Raw genomic sequence first — 17456 nt, 5'->3', positions numbered from 1 at the left:
TGCAACACGATGAAACCCCCAACAATCTTTGTGCAATGGATGGAGCCTTCAATGATTTGGAGCTCATTGAAGGTTGTTGAGGAGTTGAGAGGTGCATGTGTTCTGATATGTTGCAAATTCATGCTACTTTCCCTTGATTTGTGGATCAGTTAACATTAATGGCTTAATCGTTTCACAGAGCACATCGATTTTCCATATCATTACTTCCAAAGGTAATAACAAATTGCTAATGTGTATTAAATGCACAAGTAAATGTACCTGCTGTTCAGTTTACAGGTGATGGCACAGGAAGTAGTGTGGCACAGCCTAAACCAGAACTGCACAGTATACCAGACCATCGAATATCACTACTTGCACTTACACTTAGCGTCAACACATTGCCTTTTTATTCGTATGGGACGTTAGCGACACTGGTGAGGCCAGTATTAATTGCCCATCTCCAATTGCCTTTGAGAAGGTGGTGGTGAGCTGCCTCTTGAACCATTGACATCTGTGTAGTGTATGTACATCCACAGTACTCTAACGTAGAGATTTTGACCTGGAGATGATGAAGGAACAATGATATATTTCCAAGTCCTGAAAGGTGTGCAACTTGGAGGAGGACCTGCAAGAGAACCCGCATGGAAATGTACCTACTGCCCATGTTCTTCTAGGCTATAGAAGTTGTGGGCTTGGGAGGTGCTGTCAAACAAGCTTTGGTGAGTTGCTCCAGTGCATCTTGTAGATGGTACACACTGCTGCCACTATCTGCTGGTGGTGGGGGGAATGAATATTTAAGGTGGTAGATGAGGTTTCAATTAAATGGGGTGCTTTGTCCTGGGTGGGGTTGAGCTTCTTGAGTGTTGTTGGAGCTGCACTCATCCAGGCAAGTTTAGCGTATTCCATCACACTGCTGACGTATGCTTTATAGATGGTGGACAGGCATTGGGGAAACAGGAGGTGAGTTACTCACCACAGAATAGCCAACCTCTGAGCTTCTCTTATAGTCACAGTATTTATGTGGCTGGTCCAGTTAAATTTCTGGTCAATGGTGACCTCCAGGATGTTGATGGTGGGACAGTGATGGTAATGCCATTTAATGTCAAGGGGAGATTGTTCAATTCTCTCTTGTGGCCTGGATTTGTGTGGTGTGAAGCAGAAAAAACAGTATAACCAGTGGCCTGTCACAGGCTCAGCAGGAGGCTGAAGTCCCTCAATCACAGCAGTGGTGGGGGAAGGGCAATAAGCTGATAAAAGTTACTTTAAATATCACAACAGAGCAGCAATACAGAGACAAAGTTGGGTCTTACATTATAATCAGTGCAGTCCAGAGCAAAAGTGTCTTCTTGATGTTGAGATAAGTCCAGAAATTTGAAGCTAAGTTTCAAATGAGATCTAGATCTAGATTTTTCCAGGTCATTTCCAGATCTTTTCCACAACTCACAGGGCTCAGAAAAACAAAAAAAAAGACAGCAGATTATAGACGAAAGCAGAGTTTTACATTTTTTCCAATGTAGTCCAGCGCAGAAGCACGATCTTGATGTCCAGTGAAGTCAGGAATTTGAAGCCAGATTTGAGAGAGAAACCACATCTAGGTTTTATCCAGATCTTTACCAGAGCTCACAAGTTAAGGTTGGGGGATGGGGTTTATACCAGCAGACAGAGGCTTTTAAATTAGCAGTTAACTTGAAGTGTGGGCGAAAAATGCATCCACTGTTAGAATCAGGGGAACTTAAACAGCAGAAGAGAGGATTTAATGAGGAGAAAGAGCAATGGATGGCAGCAGTTGGCCACGGAGAGAAGTGGACAGTGAAGAGCTCCCTAGGGAGCTGACTGCCCAGGAGCCATCTTGAGCTTCTGACGAAATGCCTTGAACATGGCCTGATCAGAATGAATACCCTATTTCGTCAGAGAGACAAATACAAGAGCCATTGGCAGCACCCTCGCTCCAGGCATTGGCATTTGCTTGACTATATAATTGTCCGAGCGAAGGACCGCAAAGATGTTTGCATCACCTGTGCCATGATAGGAGCTGATGACTGCTGGACCAACCATCGCCTAATCTGATCTAATATCTCCATAAACCCAGTCCAAAAACGGCACTGCCACAGGAAAATTAGGTCAATGGTATCAAGGTCTCTGCGAAGAAAGACCTAATCAGGTAGCATCTTACAAGCAACTTGGCAATGCTCAACCACCGGGAAACACAGAATGTCCACAATGCCTGGAAAGCCCTCAAAACTACCATAATCAGCACTTGCGAAGATACTCTTAGTTTCTCGACCAGGAAGCATCAAGACTGGTTTGACGAGAACATACAGAAGACGCAGGAGCTACTAAATTGCAAGTGCAAGGCATTCCTGAACTGGAAGCATCACCAAAATTCGAAGGGGAAAAAAGCAGGAATACAGACAATTAAAGGTCACGGTTCAACAAAAAACCCGTGACCTAAAGAACACCTGGTGGGCTGAAAGAGCACAGGAAGTACAGCAACTTGCCGACAGCCACGACATGCGTGGATTCTTCAGCGCAGTCAAGTCCATTTATGGCCCAAGCACAAGGGCCTACCCCACTGAGAGCAAAGAATAGAGTGGGGCTGATCAAGATCAGAGAGGCAGTCAGCGCTCGTTGGAAAGAGCACTATGAAGATCTTCTCAAGCGCAATTCACTCATTGAAGCTGGAGTAGATCTACTCTACAGGATGAGCAGCAACCTACGTCACCTCCAGTCCAGAACCAAGGTCAGTCCAACCTCTATCATCGAGCTGCAGTACACTGACAATGCTTGCATATGCACATACTCAGAGGCCGAGCTTCAAACCCTTGTCGATGCATCCACGGAGGCGTATGAAAAAATGGGCCTTAAGCTAAACATCCGAAAGACAAAAGTCCTCTACCAGCCTACCCCTGCAGTGCAACACTGTTCCCCGACTATCAAGATCCAAGACGAACCACGAGACAATATGGATCACTTCCCATACCTTGAGAGCCTCATCTCAGCAAGGGCAGACATTGACGATGAAATTCAGCATCGCCTCCAGTGTGCCAGCGCAGCCTTCGGTCATCTGAGGAAAAGAGTGTTTGATGACAAAGACCTCAAACCTGGCACCAAGCTCATGGTCTACAGGGCCACAGTGTTACCTGCCCTCCTGTATGCATCAGAAATATGGACACTGTACAGCAAACATCTCAAAGTCCTGGTGCGATATCATCAGCGGTGCCTCCGCAAGATCTTGCAAATTCAGTGGCAGGACACGTGCTCCAATATCAGTGTCCTCTCTCAGGCCAACATCCCCAGTACTGAGACACTGGTCATGGCTAGTTAGTTATGTTGGGTGGGCCGCATGCCTGACACAAGACTCTCAAAACAAGCTTTCTACTCCGAGTTCCGTCACAGCAAGAGGCTACCAGGAGGGCAGAGGAAATGCTACAAGGATGTCCTTAAAGCCCCCCTGAAAAAATGTGACATCTCCACAATTTGTGGGAATCTCTTGCCCCAGACCGCTTAAAATGGAGAAGAACCATCCGCAACGGTGCCAGCCAGTTCAAATCACGTCGACATGCCTAGGCAGCAACCGACTGCAAACAACGGAAGGAGCGTTCGGAATTTGAGCATCCCATTCACTCACCTCACTAAACACCACCTGCCCCACCTGTGGCAGAGTGTGCAGATCCAGAATTGGACTATTCAGTCACCTAAGGGCTCACAACCCTGGAGTGAAAGAATGTCATCCTCATTCCCGAGGGACTGCCTAAGAAGAAGAAGGTGCGAATGTAACTTGCCACTTATCAGCCCAAGCCAGAATGTTGTCCAGGTCTTGCTAATGCAACACAAACTGCTTCAGATTCTGATGAGTCGCGAATAGTTCTGAGTACTGTGCAATCATCAGCGAACGTCCCCACTTCTGATCTTATGATGAGGGAAAGGTCATTGCTGAAGCAGCTGAAGATGATTGGGCCGAAGACGCTACCCTGAGGAACTCCTGCAATGATGTCCTGGGACTAAGAAACTTGGCCTCCAACAACCAAAACTATCTTCCTTTGTGCCAGGTGTGACTCCAGTCAGTGGACAGTTTCCCCTGATTCTCATTGACTTCAATTTTTACTAGAATTCCTTAATGCCACACTTGTTCAACTGCTGCCTTGATGTCAAAAACATCACTCTCACCTCAACACTGTAATTCAGCTCTTTTGTCCATGTTTAGACCAAGGCTGTAATGTTGTCTGGAGTTTAGTAGACCTGACAGAAGCCAAACTGAACAGCTGAGTAAGTGCTGCTATATTGCACTGTCGACGACATCTTTCTTGACTTTACTGATGATTGAGAATAGACTGATGGGGCGGTAATTGTTGTGTTGGATTTGTCCTCCTTTTTTGTACAGGACAGAATATTCTATATTGTCGGATAGATACCAGCATTGTAGCTGTACTGGAATAGCTTGTCTAAAGGTAAGGCTTGTTCTGGAGCACAATTCTTCAGCACTACAGCAGCGATATTGTCGGGGTCCATTGACTTTGTTGTATCCAGTATGCTCAGCGTAGAGTGAATTGAATTGGCTGATTATTGCTATCTGTGATGGCTAGGATTTCAGGATGATGTCGAGATGGATCATCCACTCTGCACTTCTGACTGAAGATGGTTGCAAACACTTCAACTTTTGCACTTGTGCAGGGCACCACCAACATTGAGGATGGGGATGTTCATGAAGACTCCTCCTGCCAATATTTGCTTAATTGTCCACCACCATTCATGACTGAATGCAGCAGGACTGCAAAGCTTTGATCTGTTCTGTATGTTCTGTTGGTTTTGGGATTGCTTAGCTCTGTCTATAGCATGCTACTTCCACAATTTAGCGTGTATGTAGTCTTGTGTTGTAGCTTCACTAGGTTGGCACCTCATTTTTAGGTATGCCTGGTGCTGCTGCTGGCACGCTCTCCTACACTCCCTCATTGAACCAGGGTTGACCCCCCCCCCCCCCCACCTTGGCTTGATGGGAATGGTGGAGTGAAGGATATGCCGAGTCATGAGGTTACGAATTGTGGTGGAGTGCAATTCTGCTACTACTGATAGCTCACATCGCCTCATTGATGCCCAGTATTGAGCTGCTAGATCTGTTCTGAATCTTTTCCAATTAACACAGTAATAGTGCCACACAACACGATGGAGAGTCTGCCCAGTGTGAAGACAGGACTTTGTCTCCACAAGGATTGTGCAGTGGTCATTCTTACCAATACTGTCATGGATATATGCATATCTGACAGATAGATCGGTCAGGATGAGGTCAAGTAGGTTTCTCCCTGTGCTGGTTCTCTCAGCAGCTGTCACATGTCTTTTATGGCAGCTCTGACCTTCAGGACTTGGCCAGTTTGGTCAGTAGTGATGCTACCGAGCCACTCTTGGTGATGAACATTGAACCCTACACAAAATGCATTATGTTCCCTTTCAGCCTCAGTGCTTCTTCCAAGTGGTGTTCAACATGGAGGAGTACTGATCCATCAGCTGAGGGAGGGCAGTAGGTGGTAATCAGGAGGTCTCCTTGCCCATGCTTGACCTGATACTATGAGACTTCATGGGGTCCAGAGGCAATGTTGAGGACTCCCAGGGCCACTCACTTCCGACTGTATACCACTATGCCGCTACCTCTGGTGGATCTGTCCTGGGGGTGGGACAGGACATCCCTTTGGATGGTGATGGAGGAGTCTGAGACATTGTCTAAAATGTATGATTCTGTGCTTATATCTATGTCTATACTAGCATCTTGGAGCTTGCAGCTGTGGAAAGGCAGAAGCAAACACTTTTTTTTGTCCAGTTTAATGGTAAAGAAGACACAAAGTGAGGAAGGGATAGTCAAGATAGGCACTGATCAGAGGACAGTAGGAGCAGACCAGTGTCCTCAAGGTAGAATGCTTAGTTTCCTTCCTTTCAAAGAAAGGCTGGTTGGACAATGTGGAGAAGGCTCTTGATTCTCTTCCTTAAGGAGTGGGAAGGAAGGCTGCATGGATGTCCTGTATGAAGTCTGCTAGTGAGACAGCAGCACTATTCATAATTGCAGTGGAATTTGAGAACCCCCCAAAGGGCACAGAGGACACTCCTCCGGCAGTGGTCTTTGCACAGGGGCAATTGAATGACAGAGAAGATATCAATATGAGGTGTAGCCCTGTGGCAGAATCTGCAGAAGTGATTTCTAGACCATCTCTGAAAAAAGCACCACTCATACAGGAGCATCCTACCACTGATTTTGGGACATGAATAGTAGTTGAGATTCCTGTCAGTGGGATCATAACGTCTCATGAACAGCAGTGGTTCCCAACTTCTTGATCTTCACTTAGACGAGTATAAACATTAGTTAAGCAACTCCATACCAACTCATCGAAGTAATACATTTGCCACGCTGAAGAAAAATAGTTTTCACTGTTTCATAACTTTATACAGAAAATGCATAGTGTTGGGATATCATAATGGCAGTAGAAGCCATTAATGACTATTCAATTATATTTATGGTTGATCTATGAATTCTTATCCCTCCAAAATAGATTAACAAATATCAGCAAAAATAAGTGAGAGGCTTGATTTTTACTTATTTAGGCCTTGTTTAGAAGAACTCATGCAGTGTTAACAGACAGAAAGCAGAGAGTAGGAATAATTGGGTCATTCTCAGGATGGCAGGCTGTTACAAGTGGCGTACCGCAGGAATCAGTTCTTAGGCCACAGCTGTTCACAATCTATTTAAATGATTTGGATATAATATTTCCAAATTTGTTGATGACACAAAACTAGTTGGATGTAAGTTGTGAGGAGAATGCAAGGAGTCTTCAAGGGGATTAGGACAGGCTAAGTGAATGGGCAAGAACATGGCAGATAGAAAATAGTGTGAATAAGTGTGAAGTGATCCACTTTGGGAGAAAAAACGGAAAGGCAGAGTATTTCTTAAATGGTGAGAGATTGGGAGGTGTTGATATCTAAACAGATGTGGGTGTCCTGGTTCATGCGTCACTAAAAACTAGTATGCAGGTGCAGCAAGTAATTAGGAAGGCAAATGGTATGCTGGCCTTCATTGCAAGGGGATTTGAGTACAGGAGTAAAGATGTGTTGCTGAATTGCATAAAGCCTTGGTGAGACCCACCAAGTCTGAAAACATGACCCCGAGCTTCCGGTTGCTTGCCATTTCAACACACCCCCCTGCTCTCAGGCCCACATATCTGTCCTGGGCTTGCTGCAGTGTTCCAGTGAACATCAATGCAAATTCGAGGAACAGCATCTTATTTACTGATTAGGCACGTTACAGCCTACCGACTGAACATTGAGTTCAATAATTTCAGAGCATGACGGGCTCCCCTTCTTTATTTTTAGTTATATTTTTTCTTTTTTACTTTTTATTTTTATTTTTATTTTATTTTAGTTTGTTTCATCATTCATTTTTTTTACCGTGTGCCTGTCCACTTTTCTTTTCGTGCTTGTGCTTTTGGCCAGGGCTGTTCATTTTTCTGTCAATTCACACCCTCTCTGCACTAATGCTTTGTCTTTCAGCACACCATTAACACACTCTTTGCCTTTGCTCCATGACCTTCTTGTCAGTTATTCTCTGTGACCCTCTGTCCTATCAACACCTTCCCTTTTGTTATCTCTTGCCCTACTCCTGCTTTATTTTCTTAAAACCTATTATATTTCTAACCTTTGCCAGTTCTGAAGAAAGGTCACTGACCTGAAACGTTAACTCTGCTTCTCTCTCCACAGATGCTGCCAGACCTGCTGAGTATTTCCAGCATTTTTTGTTTTTATTTCACCAGCCTAAACCCTGGGATGCTGGGATTGTCTTATGAGGAGAGATTTCAGAAACTGGGTCTGTATTCCCTCAGACTTTGGAGGAATGAGAGGTGATCTCATTGAAACTTATAAAGTTCTTACAGGGTGTGACAGGGTAAATGTGCATAGGATGTTTCCTCTAGCTGGCGAGTCTAGAACCAGGGGACACAATTTTAGAATGAGAGGCAGGCCATTTAGAACTGAGGTGAGGAGGAATTCCTTCACTCAGAGGGTGATGAATCTTTGGAATTCTCTACCCTAGAGGGCTTTGGAAGCTCAATCATTGAGCATGTTCAAGACGGAAATCGATAGATTTCTGGATACTAATGACATCAAGGGGTCATGGAGGAAAAATGGCGGAGATAAATGATCAACCATGATCTGTTTGAATGGCAGAGCAGGCTCAACAGGTTGAATGGCCTACTCCTGCTCCTATTTCCTATGACCTTATGTTCCTCAAAGAAGAATCAATGATACCATCATTGATGAAAAGATAGCTAGAGCTAATATTGACATTGGATGTGATTGCAATGTGCCATTCATTATATTTGCCTGGTTCTTGAACATTTTGAGGATCAACCACATCCATAAATTAATTCATTGACTTATGTGTTTTTAAATATTTCTCAACTAGGACAATTAATATCTGGGTAATAATGAGTAATCTTTGTAAATTATACAGCAATAATATTTAATTATAAGATAGTACATATCATAAAATTATTTTTTGGATTACAAGCTAGAAGTGTTATCAACCAAAAGTAGCATATACCATCACGCATATTTTGTGTAAACCAGGAACACCTCAGCTTTTGGTCCTGTTGTCAGATGCATTTACGAAACATGAAAAATGACAGACAGGAAAAGACCTACTCGCCCATTCAGCCTGTCCCATACAGCTATACTGCCTTATGTATCATAATACATACACTCCCCACCTCAACCTGTAATCTCCAAACTACTAAAAAAGACATATAAGTGCAAAAACAACAGTTTGTTGGACTTTGTGAGCCTGATTGCCAGTGCTTGAGGGTCACATGTGGCCCACAGGCCATAATTTGGATATCTCTAGCCTAAATAGTTTTACAATAGTACCTATATAACATAAAAATTGTGTTTATGGGAGTCAGGAAAGCTTAATTTTCCATTTTGAATTCTTAAATTACTTATTTCCAAAGTTAATGATGGAGTCCTCATCCCACTGTGAGTCTTCGATAGATTGCCAGAAAATTTTGATTTATTCCTCAAGTATATATTTGAACACCGAACAAATCATGAGCATTGCTACAGAGTAGAGGTAGGCACCCCATTATTGAGGTCGTCCACCAACTCAACCAAGCAAGCCAAACATTTGCTGCACTCTTGGACTACCTATGATATGATTTTCCTTTTTCTCACATCAAACTACATGCAAAAGAAAGCCAAGTTCTTCATTAGATTACCAGTGATCAATGCCCCCACCAGATTGCAGCAATCAAATGCTTCCCACTGGAAAATGTAAATTTTGGCAATATTATCTTCTTCAAGAATCAAACAAAATGGTGCACTGAATTCTAAATTTGGTTCATCGTTCAATCTATACTGATAGTCTTGGAGTAACAACAAATTACCTGTGTATATATCAATGCTCTCAGGTACTCTTAACTTCTGTATGAACCTTTTGATTGGCATCCTCTTGAATTTACAGCAAATCATGTCACAGTAATGTTCCTCTTCAGGTTTGGTCTCATCATCTTTTATTTCTTCTTGTTTTACTTCTTCCTTTTTGTCTACCTTTGGTGGAGGAAGCTTTTTGAATGGAGCTAAGCAAAAGAGAAATATGTACATAAATATGAAAGAGTATTACCTTTGTCTTGCCAAATTACTCAGATGTTTTCGGCTCCAAGCTAACTTCTAGATGATTAATTTCTGATTAATCGCCTATGATAGTGCTTATAGACAAAAATATAAAGGGTAATTTTACCTTTTTAATCAGAATAATTAGAAATAATCAGATGCTAGTGAATTTCCAGTAGCTCACAGGTAACATTTTAAAGAAATTCATTCCATAAATTAATTGTGGGGCTCCATCCTGATGACCTTATGCAAGAAATACGTTAATTGTAATTAAATGTTCAGCACATTTAGGGAAGGATTTTATCCTGGAGGCAGGAAAGGAGGTGGGAGGGCAAACAAAATGGCAAGGGGTCCCATTCCCGACGTTGTCCTGGATCCCTGTCATTTTATCCAGGGTGGGAAAGGCCAAGGATAGCCTTCCCACCCCAGGCCAATTGAAGCTCAAGGGCATCTTCCTGCCTCCACTCAAATTTTGTGGAAGACAGAGGGGCTTGTTGTTGCGTAGTCTCCCAGCAGGGTTGGGGGATCACTCCTATGGGGGCAATCTATGGCTCTTGGAGGGATCTCTGGCAATGATGACCGCACCCCATCCTGGCAAGACACCCCCCCACCCACCACACCCTGTCGCCGAAGCCTACCTGACTGGCTCCAGCCACCTCGACCCCAGTCACCTGTCCCAGGATCTCTGACATCACCTCTGCAGGCCTCCTGCAGTACAAGCAGTGGCCATCATTCCTGGTGGTGCTGTTGGTACTGCAAAGCCGCTGGACCTCCAATTGGCTGGCAGCTCTGGAGGCAGGAGCTCATCCGTTAAAGGTTCTCAATGGTGGGCAGTTAATTGGTTGCTCATCACTGGAAAAATTTCGGCCCTTAGTGTGCAGTACATTAAGTTCCAGGAGGGCCAGAGCATCAAAGGGTGGATTATCTCATACCAGCTGCTCGTAAAAGGTTGCTGCTTATTTTCAAAACTGCCCTACAATTGAGGAGAAAGAATGGCGGGTGCAGAGAAGTGGCATAGTTCTCCCTTTTTGTGCAAAAGCAAATTACTGCAGATGCTAGAAATCTAAAATAGCAACAGAAACTCAGCAGTTCAGGCAGTTTCCATGGAGAGGGAAACAGATTTCAGGTTCATACCTTTCATTAGAAATATAAACCTTAGGGGCTAAAAATTGGATACAATTTTATAATTGGGAGGTGGGGGTTGCAATTAGTGATTAACCTGTGCCAGTTGAGGCGGATAGCACGCAAACTTTGTGCTGACTCATTATTTGAATGATTGTAGCACTCAGCCTGGTGCAATCTGCACTTCTGGCTGGAAAGGCAGCTTGCCACTCTAAAGGGGAGCTGCACTCATTACACAGAAGCTACTGCTGACTGCTTGTAGTGCAAGTGGCTGTAAGGTGAAGGAGACCAAATGGAATAAGAACTAAGTGGAAAGGCTGAAATGAGAACTTTAAGTGCCTGAATTACTCAACAGGTCTGGCAGCATCTGTGGAGAGAGAAATAGAGTTAAGGTTTCAGATTTCAGGTTTGCAACCCTTCATCGATGGAAAAGCATAGTATGATTTGAACAAGTCAGCATGGTTTTACTAAAGGGAGATCCTGTTTGACAAATCTATTAGAGTTTTTTGAGGATGTAACCAGTAGATAAAGGGGAACCAGTAGATGTAGTATGCCTGGATTTCAAAAGGTATTCAACAAGGTGCCACATAAAAGATTAATAGGCAAGATAAGGGCTCATGGCTTTGGGGGTAATATATTAGCCTGGATAGAGGATTGGTTAACAGACAGGAAACAGAGAGTGAGCATACATGGGGCAGTGAAGACTGGGGTGTCGCAAGGACCAGTGCTGGGGCCTCAACTATTTACACTCTATATTAATGACTTGGATGATGGGACAGAGTAATGTATCTAAGTTTGCTCATGATACAAAGCTTGGTGGAAAGGTAAGCTGCGGGGTGGACGTAGAGAGGCTTCAAAGAGATATAGACAGGTTAATTGAGTGGGCAACAAGATGGCAAATGGAGTATAATGTAGGGAAGTGTGAAGTTGTTCACTTTGGTCATAAAAATAGAAAAGCAGAATATTTTTTAAAAGGTGTGAAACTGGTAAATGTTGATGTTCAGAGAGACTTGGGGGTACTTGGACAAGGAATGCACCAAGTTAACATGCAGGTGCAGTAGGCTATTAGGAAGGCAAATGGCATGTTGGCCTTTATTGCAAGGGGATTGGAGAAGAGGAATCAAGAAGTCTTACTAAAATTGTATAGGACTTTGGTGAGAATGCACCTGGAATATTGTGTGTAGTTTTGGTCTCCACATTTAAGAAAGGATATACTTGCACTGGAGGCAATGCAGTGAAGATTTACTAAGTTGGTCCCTGGGATGAAGGGGTTGTCCTATGATGAGAGGCTGAGTAAATTGGACCTATATTCTCTGGAGTTTAGAAGAATGAGAAGCGATCTAATTAAGACACACAAGATTCTGAAAAGGCTTGATAGGGTAGAAGCTGAGAGATTGTTCCCACTGGTCAGGGAATCTAGAACACGGGGACACAGTCTCAGGATAAGGGGCCAATCATTCAGGACTGAGATGAGGAGAAATTACTACACTCAAAGGGTTGTGAATCTTTGGAATTATCTACCCCAGGGGGTTGTGGATGCTCCATCATTGAATACATTTAAGGCTGGGATAGATAGATTTTTGGTCTTGCAGGGAATCAAGGGATATGGGGAGCGGGAAGGAAAGTGGAATTGAAGCCCAAGATCAGCCATATTCGTATTGAATGGCGGAGCAGGCTCGATCGGCCATATGGTCTACTTCTGCTCCTATTTCTTGTGATCTTATGTTCTTGTCCTTTACAGGATATCTCCTATCCATTGCACCACCAACCTCTCACACTGCTGAATACACCAAACAGCCATTGCTCACCCCTTAGCAGTTCCTATCAGGGCTCAGGCCTAACATTCTGATACTCACTGATATTCTTTCCTCTCTCCTGCAGATTAGGGTGGTCTATAATCGAAGGGAGCAGAGCTGAATCGGATGCAGACAGGCAAATCTGCATCACCGAAGCGTGCTGGAGGGGAATGTGCTCAATATCATGGGGCTGTTGCATCCGGCCATTCTCAAATCCAACCTCACCCTCATCTTGCTATCTAGCATGATTTACAAGTTGAAGATCGTGTGACCCATGCTTTCCAACCCACCCCTCTTCCCTCACCCTAACACCCCCCTTCTGATTTTCTGCTTTCAGATACTCAAGAACTGTTGCCAGGTCAGCCACTGCAGCCTCATGAGGAAGGGTGAGAGCTACTTCAGACCTCTGAGGCAGAAGCCCTGTCACATAATCTGACATTTGCAGCCACCAGCTCATAGCATATCTTAAAGGGTACAGTGTGCACATGGTGAGTCGTTAGGCATGAGTGGGCTGCAGTAAGGCTGTGGGGTGGGATAATTTGTTTGCCAGCTCTCCGGAAGGCGAGGTTGCAGGAGAGTATTGTTACGGGGGTGCAGATCAGGACTTGGATGGGGTGGCCTACAGGAGAATGCTGATGCTTAATGTATTGGCAGATCTGCCAAACAGCCTCTTGTCACTGTCGAGGAGGATGGAGGAGTCCAGCTCCAATGTGGCACAAGGCATTACCCAGAATTTGGAGCCTATACTTGCTGGTGTGGACATAGTGGCCAACTCCATGGCAGCATTTGCAGACCCAAACAAGATGCAGTGTCTGGTGGCCACTGTCTCAGCTTCCACTGCAGCACAGGCAAAAGCCACCCAACATCTCAATGCTGCAGTGGAAGTTCAGACTGAGGTCATAAGATCCATGTTTATTGCCATTCAGGCTCAGACTGCTGCCATCATGGCTGCGGATCACAGTGCTCAAAGGGGCTTGCAGGCTCCCACAGCAGTCCGGCAATCTATGTTCCAGCAAATTTCTAGGATTGCTGAGGTGCCATCCTAGGGGAGTGTTCGTGGCTCTGTGGAACACGTCTGTTGTCATCTCTCAAGATGACAGTCTTCATGCACCCACCACTGTCACTCTGCTAGTGCACTTGCTGATGCCTCTCAGTAGCCAGGCCAGACTGCTGCCCCCATGCTGAAGTGAGCCATGCCCTCAGGGCCCAGAGCTGCTCAAGGCCATCCTCCAAGGCCATCTGCAGTCTCCGCCAGTGAAAATCAGCAGTCTTCCACCAGCCATACTGTAGCCATTGGGATAGCACTACATAGGAACACTAGGACAGGCAAAGTTACCCGTAAGACAGGTACAAAGTGGATGCACAAGAGTGAATAGTTCAGTATTGTACATCTTATTGGATGCATTGCTGGATAAAGTGGTAATAGAAAGGTTTATGTTTGTATCTTTTATTACAGGGTTTTGACCAAGAAGATGCTATGATGGGGCATAGCAGATGGATTGAATTGTGGGGAATAGTAGAGCAATGATGGTGATGGGATGATGTTCTAAGGGAACCAGAGTCTCAGCAGATGCTCATGGACAGACCATCCTGAGCAGAGGGGTCACAAATGCCTCCTTCCTGCCTCCTCTTTCTCTTCCTTTTGGTATACCTAGTGGCCAGGGCTGTGCCCTCATAATAGCGAGGTTGTGGATGATGCAGCAGATCACAGCAAATCTGGGGACATGTTCAGGCAAGTATTGTAGAGCTCCATCAGAGCAGTGCAGGTGGAACCATTACCTGAGAACACTGATGCTCCACGACGTTCCTGGAGGCAACATGGCTCTCGCTGTAGGTGCATTGTTCTTGTGTAGTCAGGTGGTAGAGAGCAGTCATCAGTCATGTATATAGGATATTGCTTATCTCCAAGCAACCAGTCTCTGGTACATAGCAGCACAATTGGGAATGGCAGACTGCATCAAGATGAAAGTATTCTGGCTGCTGTGAGGATAGCAGGCATCACCAGCAAGCACACCAACTGCACATTAGTGGAGTGAAACCCTTTGCGATTGCGGTACATCTCCCCATTTACATATATGGCTGCAGAGCCACATGTGCAGTCGATGGCTCTCTGCACCATTGGGAATCCTGTTACCCTGGCAAAGCCACATGCCTGCTCTTCCTTTTTTTCTTTGGTCAGAGAGAAGACAATGAAGTCTCCTTTCCTGGCATACATGGCCTCCGTCACCTCTCAGATGCAGTGATGGATGGCAAAATGCGAAATGTTGGTAATATCACCTGTTCCACCTGGAAGGATCCAGTTGCGTAGAGGTAGAGAGTGAAGGTGCCCATGAAGGCTACTGGCAGTGCTTTGAGGCTGCAGGTTCTATTGAAGGAGCTGGTACAGTTCTGTGATCATTACTCCTACCTGAGGTGGTCTTGCTGGGTAGGGCCTTCTGTGGAGAGCCCTCCTCCCCCTCCCCCTCTCCTTGTGCACAGCTTCCCCCTCTGCAGCCTCAGCTCCATCTCCATGTCATGTTGAAGACCAAGAGGGAATGCAACTAAAGCCCCCATTACTCCAGCAGGCTTTCTGTACACAAGGCAGAAAACTTCTCTGATCACTGCCCCCGCCCTCCACCCACCGTCAGAATATAGCAACACTGCCTTCAAAACTCAACAAGTCACCCAAACTACTCCAAGAACACACCACAGTACTATTACAAACTGTGCAAAAGCAAAAGTAAGTCAAAAGCACTCACCTGCAAGTTGGATGGCTGGCCCTTTAAATAACGCAAGTAGAGGGTCCCTCATGCAGCTGAATGCATGTTCAGCTGGGAGTATTTAGGACATGGTGTTCACTCGTCCAAATTGGGAAAACTTGCGTCAAAGCAGCCTGAGAGGCTGTTTAATGTCACAATTTGCCCACTGTTCAAGAGACATTTTCGGGACTGCACAAGCAAGTCATGGTAATTTTTTTCAATACTTAGCAGTTGTCCCCATTTGTGGGAACTTTTAAGATTAGTTTTTCCAGGTTTGATGTTCTGTGTTTACTTTTGTTAAAACCTTAAGCTTTTCTATTTGTTTTTGTATGGATTCTCCACTAAACTTTTAGCGTTTTAGTGTTCCAGCCTTAGTTACATTGACTGTGCTGCATTCTGCACCTATCTTTGTATAGGAATTGAAATATATATATATATATATATTAAAATCCTTCTCTAAAACTCCATTATTCAATTAATAAATTAAACTTGCTTTAGGTTTATAGGTTCCACCTACTCCCAAAAAGGACTGCTTTCACTTATTTTTGTGAAAAAGGCAAAAGATGAGAGATAGTAAATTTTTGATACGAGTATCTTTGAAGTTAAGGGTGTGCATTATTTAAAAAAGGTGAGACCAGTGAAATGTGTGAAATGCAATATGTATGCTCACTTGAGCATGGTACAGGATGAATACGTTTACACTAATTGTCATCATGCATGGGATGTGGACGGCAATCGAAGAACTCTGAAGATAATCGAACGGTGATGAATTTTCAACGAGTCATTACTCGAACAATATAGTTGAACTCAAGAAGTACCTTGAAGTTTTACACAGTATTGTTGGTGATGAGAAAGTTCTGCAGTGTGGATGTGCAGTTATATAGTAAAACATCCCAAAGCACTTCACAGGTGCATTATCAAACAAAATTTGACATCAAGAATAAACAGAGTCCAGGAGGGATAGTTGGTTTAAAACCAATAATTTCAGGAGCTGGAATAGAGGGCGGGATTTTTATTTAAATAAGAGGGTATGAATGGGGGTGGGTGGTCACTTAAACCCGCCCCTCGGGTCAGTGTGCTGGTTTCCCGACACAAAACTACACGCTCACAGTTTAAAAGGCTCTGCTGAGAGCTGGAGGTGGCAACCCACTCAAGATCGATAAATTACCAGTTAAGCCACTTAATGGGCTTGTTGCCAGCTCGTCAAGGGCCAATTTTGAATTCTTTAAGGCACGAGATCCACACGGTGTCTCAACTACGACAGGGAGGAGGAGATCCAAACATAGTAGGGAGCAAGTCAGAATGGTGGGACAGCAGCAAGAGGCACCAGTAAAGAGAAAAGGTTCAGAAAAGGCTTTCATTCATGGGCAAGAAGCTGTACAGAGCCAGGAGAATTATCTGTCATAACTCTTCACTCTTGTCAAAGGCATTATGAGGCGTGGGGTGTGCCTTTGGGGGGCCAGGGTGGATGGGTCCTTCTGCTTTATGGGTCCATGAGAGGTGTTTTCAGGAAGACTCCACATTTCAATTGAAAGGACGGAAGGACACATCAAGAAATGGGATTAAATTACTCCAATAAGGAGCAGCATCTGCAGGAGCAGAGGCAGACACGTAGGCAACAAGGGTGCAGAGGTGAGCAAAGAGGGGCAGGAAGCAGAGGGACTACTGCCAAAGGAGAAGTTACCTGAATATGTTGGAATGTCAGTGCCACAGAAGGCTGCGCCTGTCCAGGTTGATGGTTGCTGACTTGTGTGTCCTCGTTGAGGATCATCCCTCAGGAATCGTTGCCATGGCCTTCCTGTAGCTGTGAAAGTTACAGTGGCCTTGCACCTTTTTGCAACTGGGTGCTTCCAAGGAGCAGCAGCAGACATTAGTGGCATCTCACAGGCAGCAGCACATCATTGCATCACACAAGTGACAGACGCTCTGTTCGAGAGAACAGGGATTACATTGGATGCCAGGTAGATAATGGCATTCAATCTCAAAGTGGGATTTGCCTCCTTCACTGGATTTCCTCAGGTGCAGGGCATCATCTGTTGCATCCATGTGGCCATCATGCCACTGACTGATCACCCAGGAAAATTCCTCAATAGGAAGGGATTCCGCTCACTAAACATTCAGTTAGTATGTGACCACAGAAAGTGCTTTATGCAAGTATGTGCATGTTATCCTGGAAGCTGTC

The 17456-nt window shown here is 44.6% G+C and overlaps 1 protein-coding gene across 1 annotated transcript in view; it reads right to left on the bottom strand.

The window, feature by feature from the left end:
- LOC137370260 (cyclic nucleotide-gated channel beta-3-like) overlaps positions 1-17456 on the bottom strand; it is a 171800-nt gene that overhangs the window by 135290 nt on the left and 19054 nt on the right. The window contains exon 5 of the mRNA XM_068032639.1: positions 9393-9584. Coding sequence (XP_067888740.1) covers positions 9393-9584 — 192 coding nt within the window. The remainder of the gene's footprint in view (positions 1-9392; positions 9585-17456) is intronic.

Source organism: Heterodontus francisci, chromosome 5 (assembly GCF_036365525.1).
Source record: "Heterodontus francisci isolate sHetFra1 chromosome 5, sHetFra1.hap1, whole genome shotgun sequence".
Taxonomy (NCBI): Eukaryota; Metazoa; Chordata; class Chondrichthyes; order Heterodontiformes; family Heterodontidae; genus Heterodontus; species Heterodontus francisci.
The sequence above is the reverse complement of the archived record's forward strand: the minus strand, read 5'-3'. Positions and strand labels throughout refer to the sequence as shown.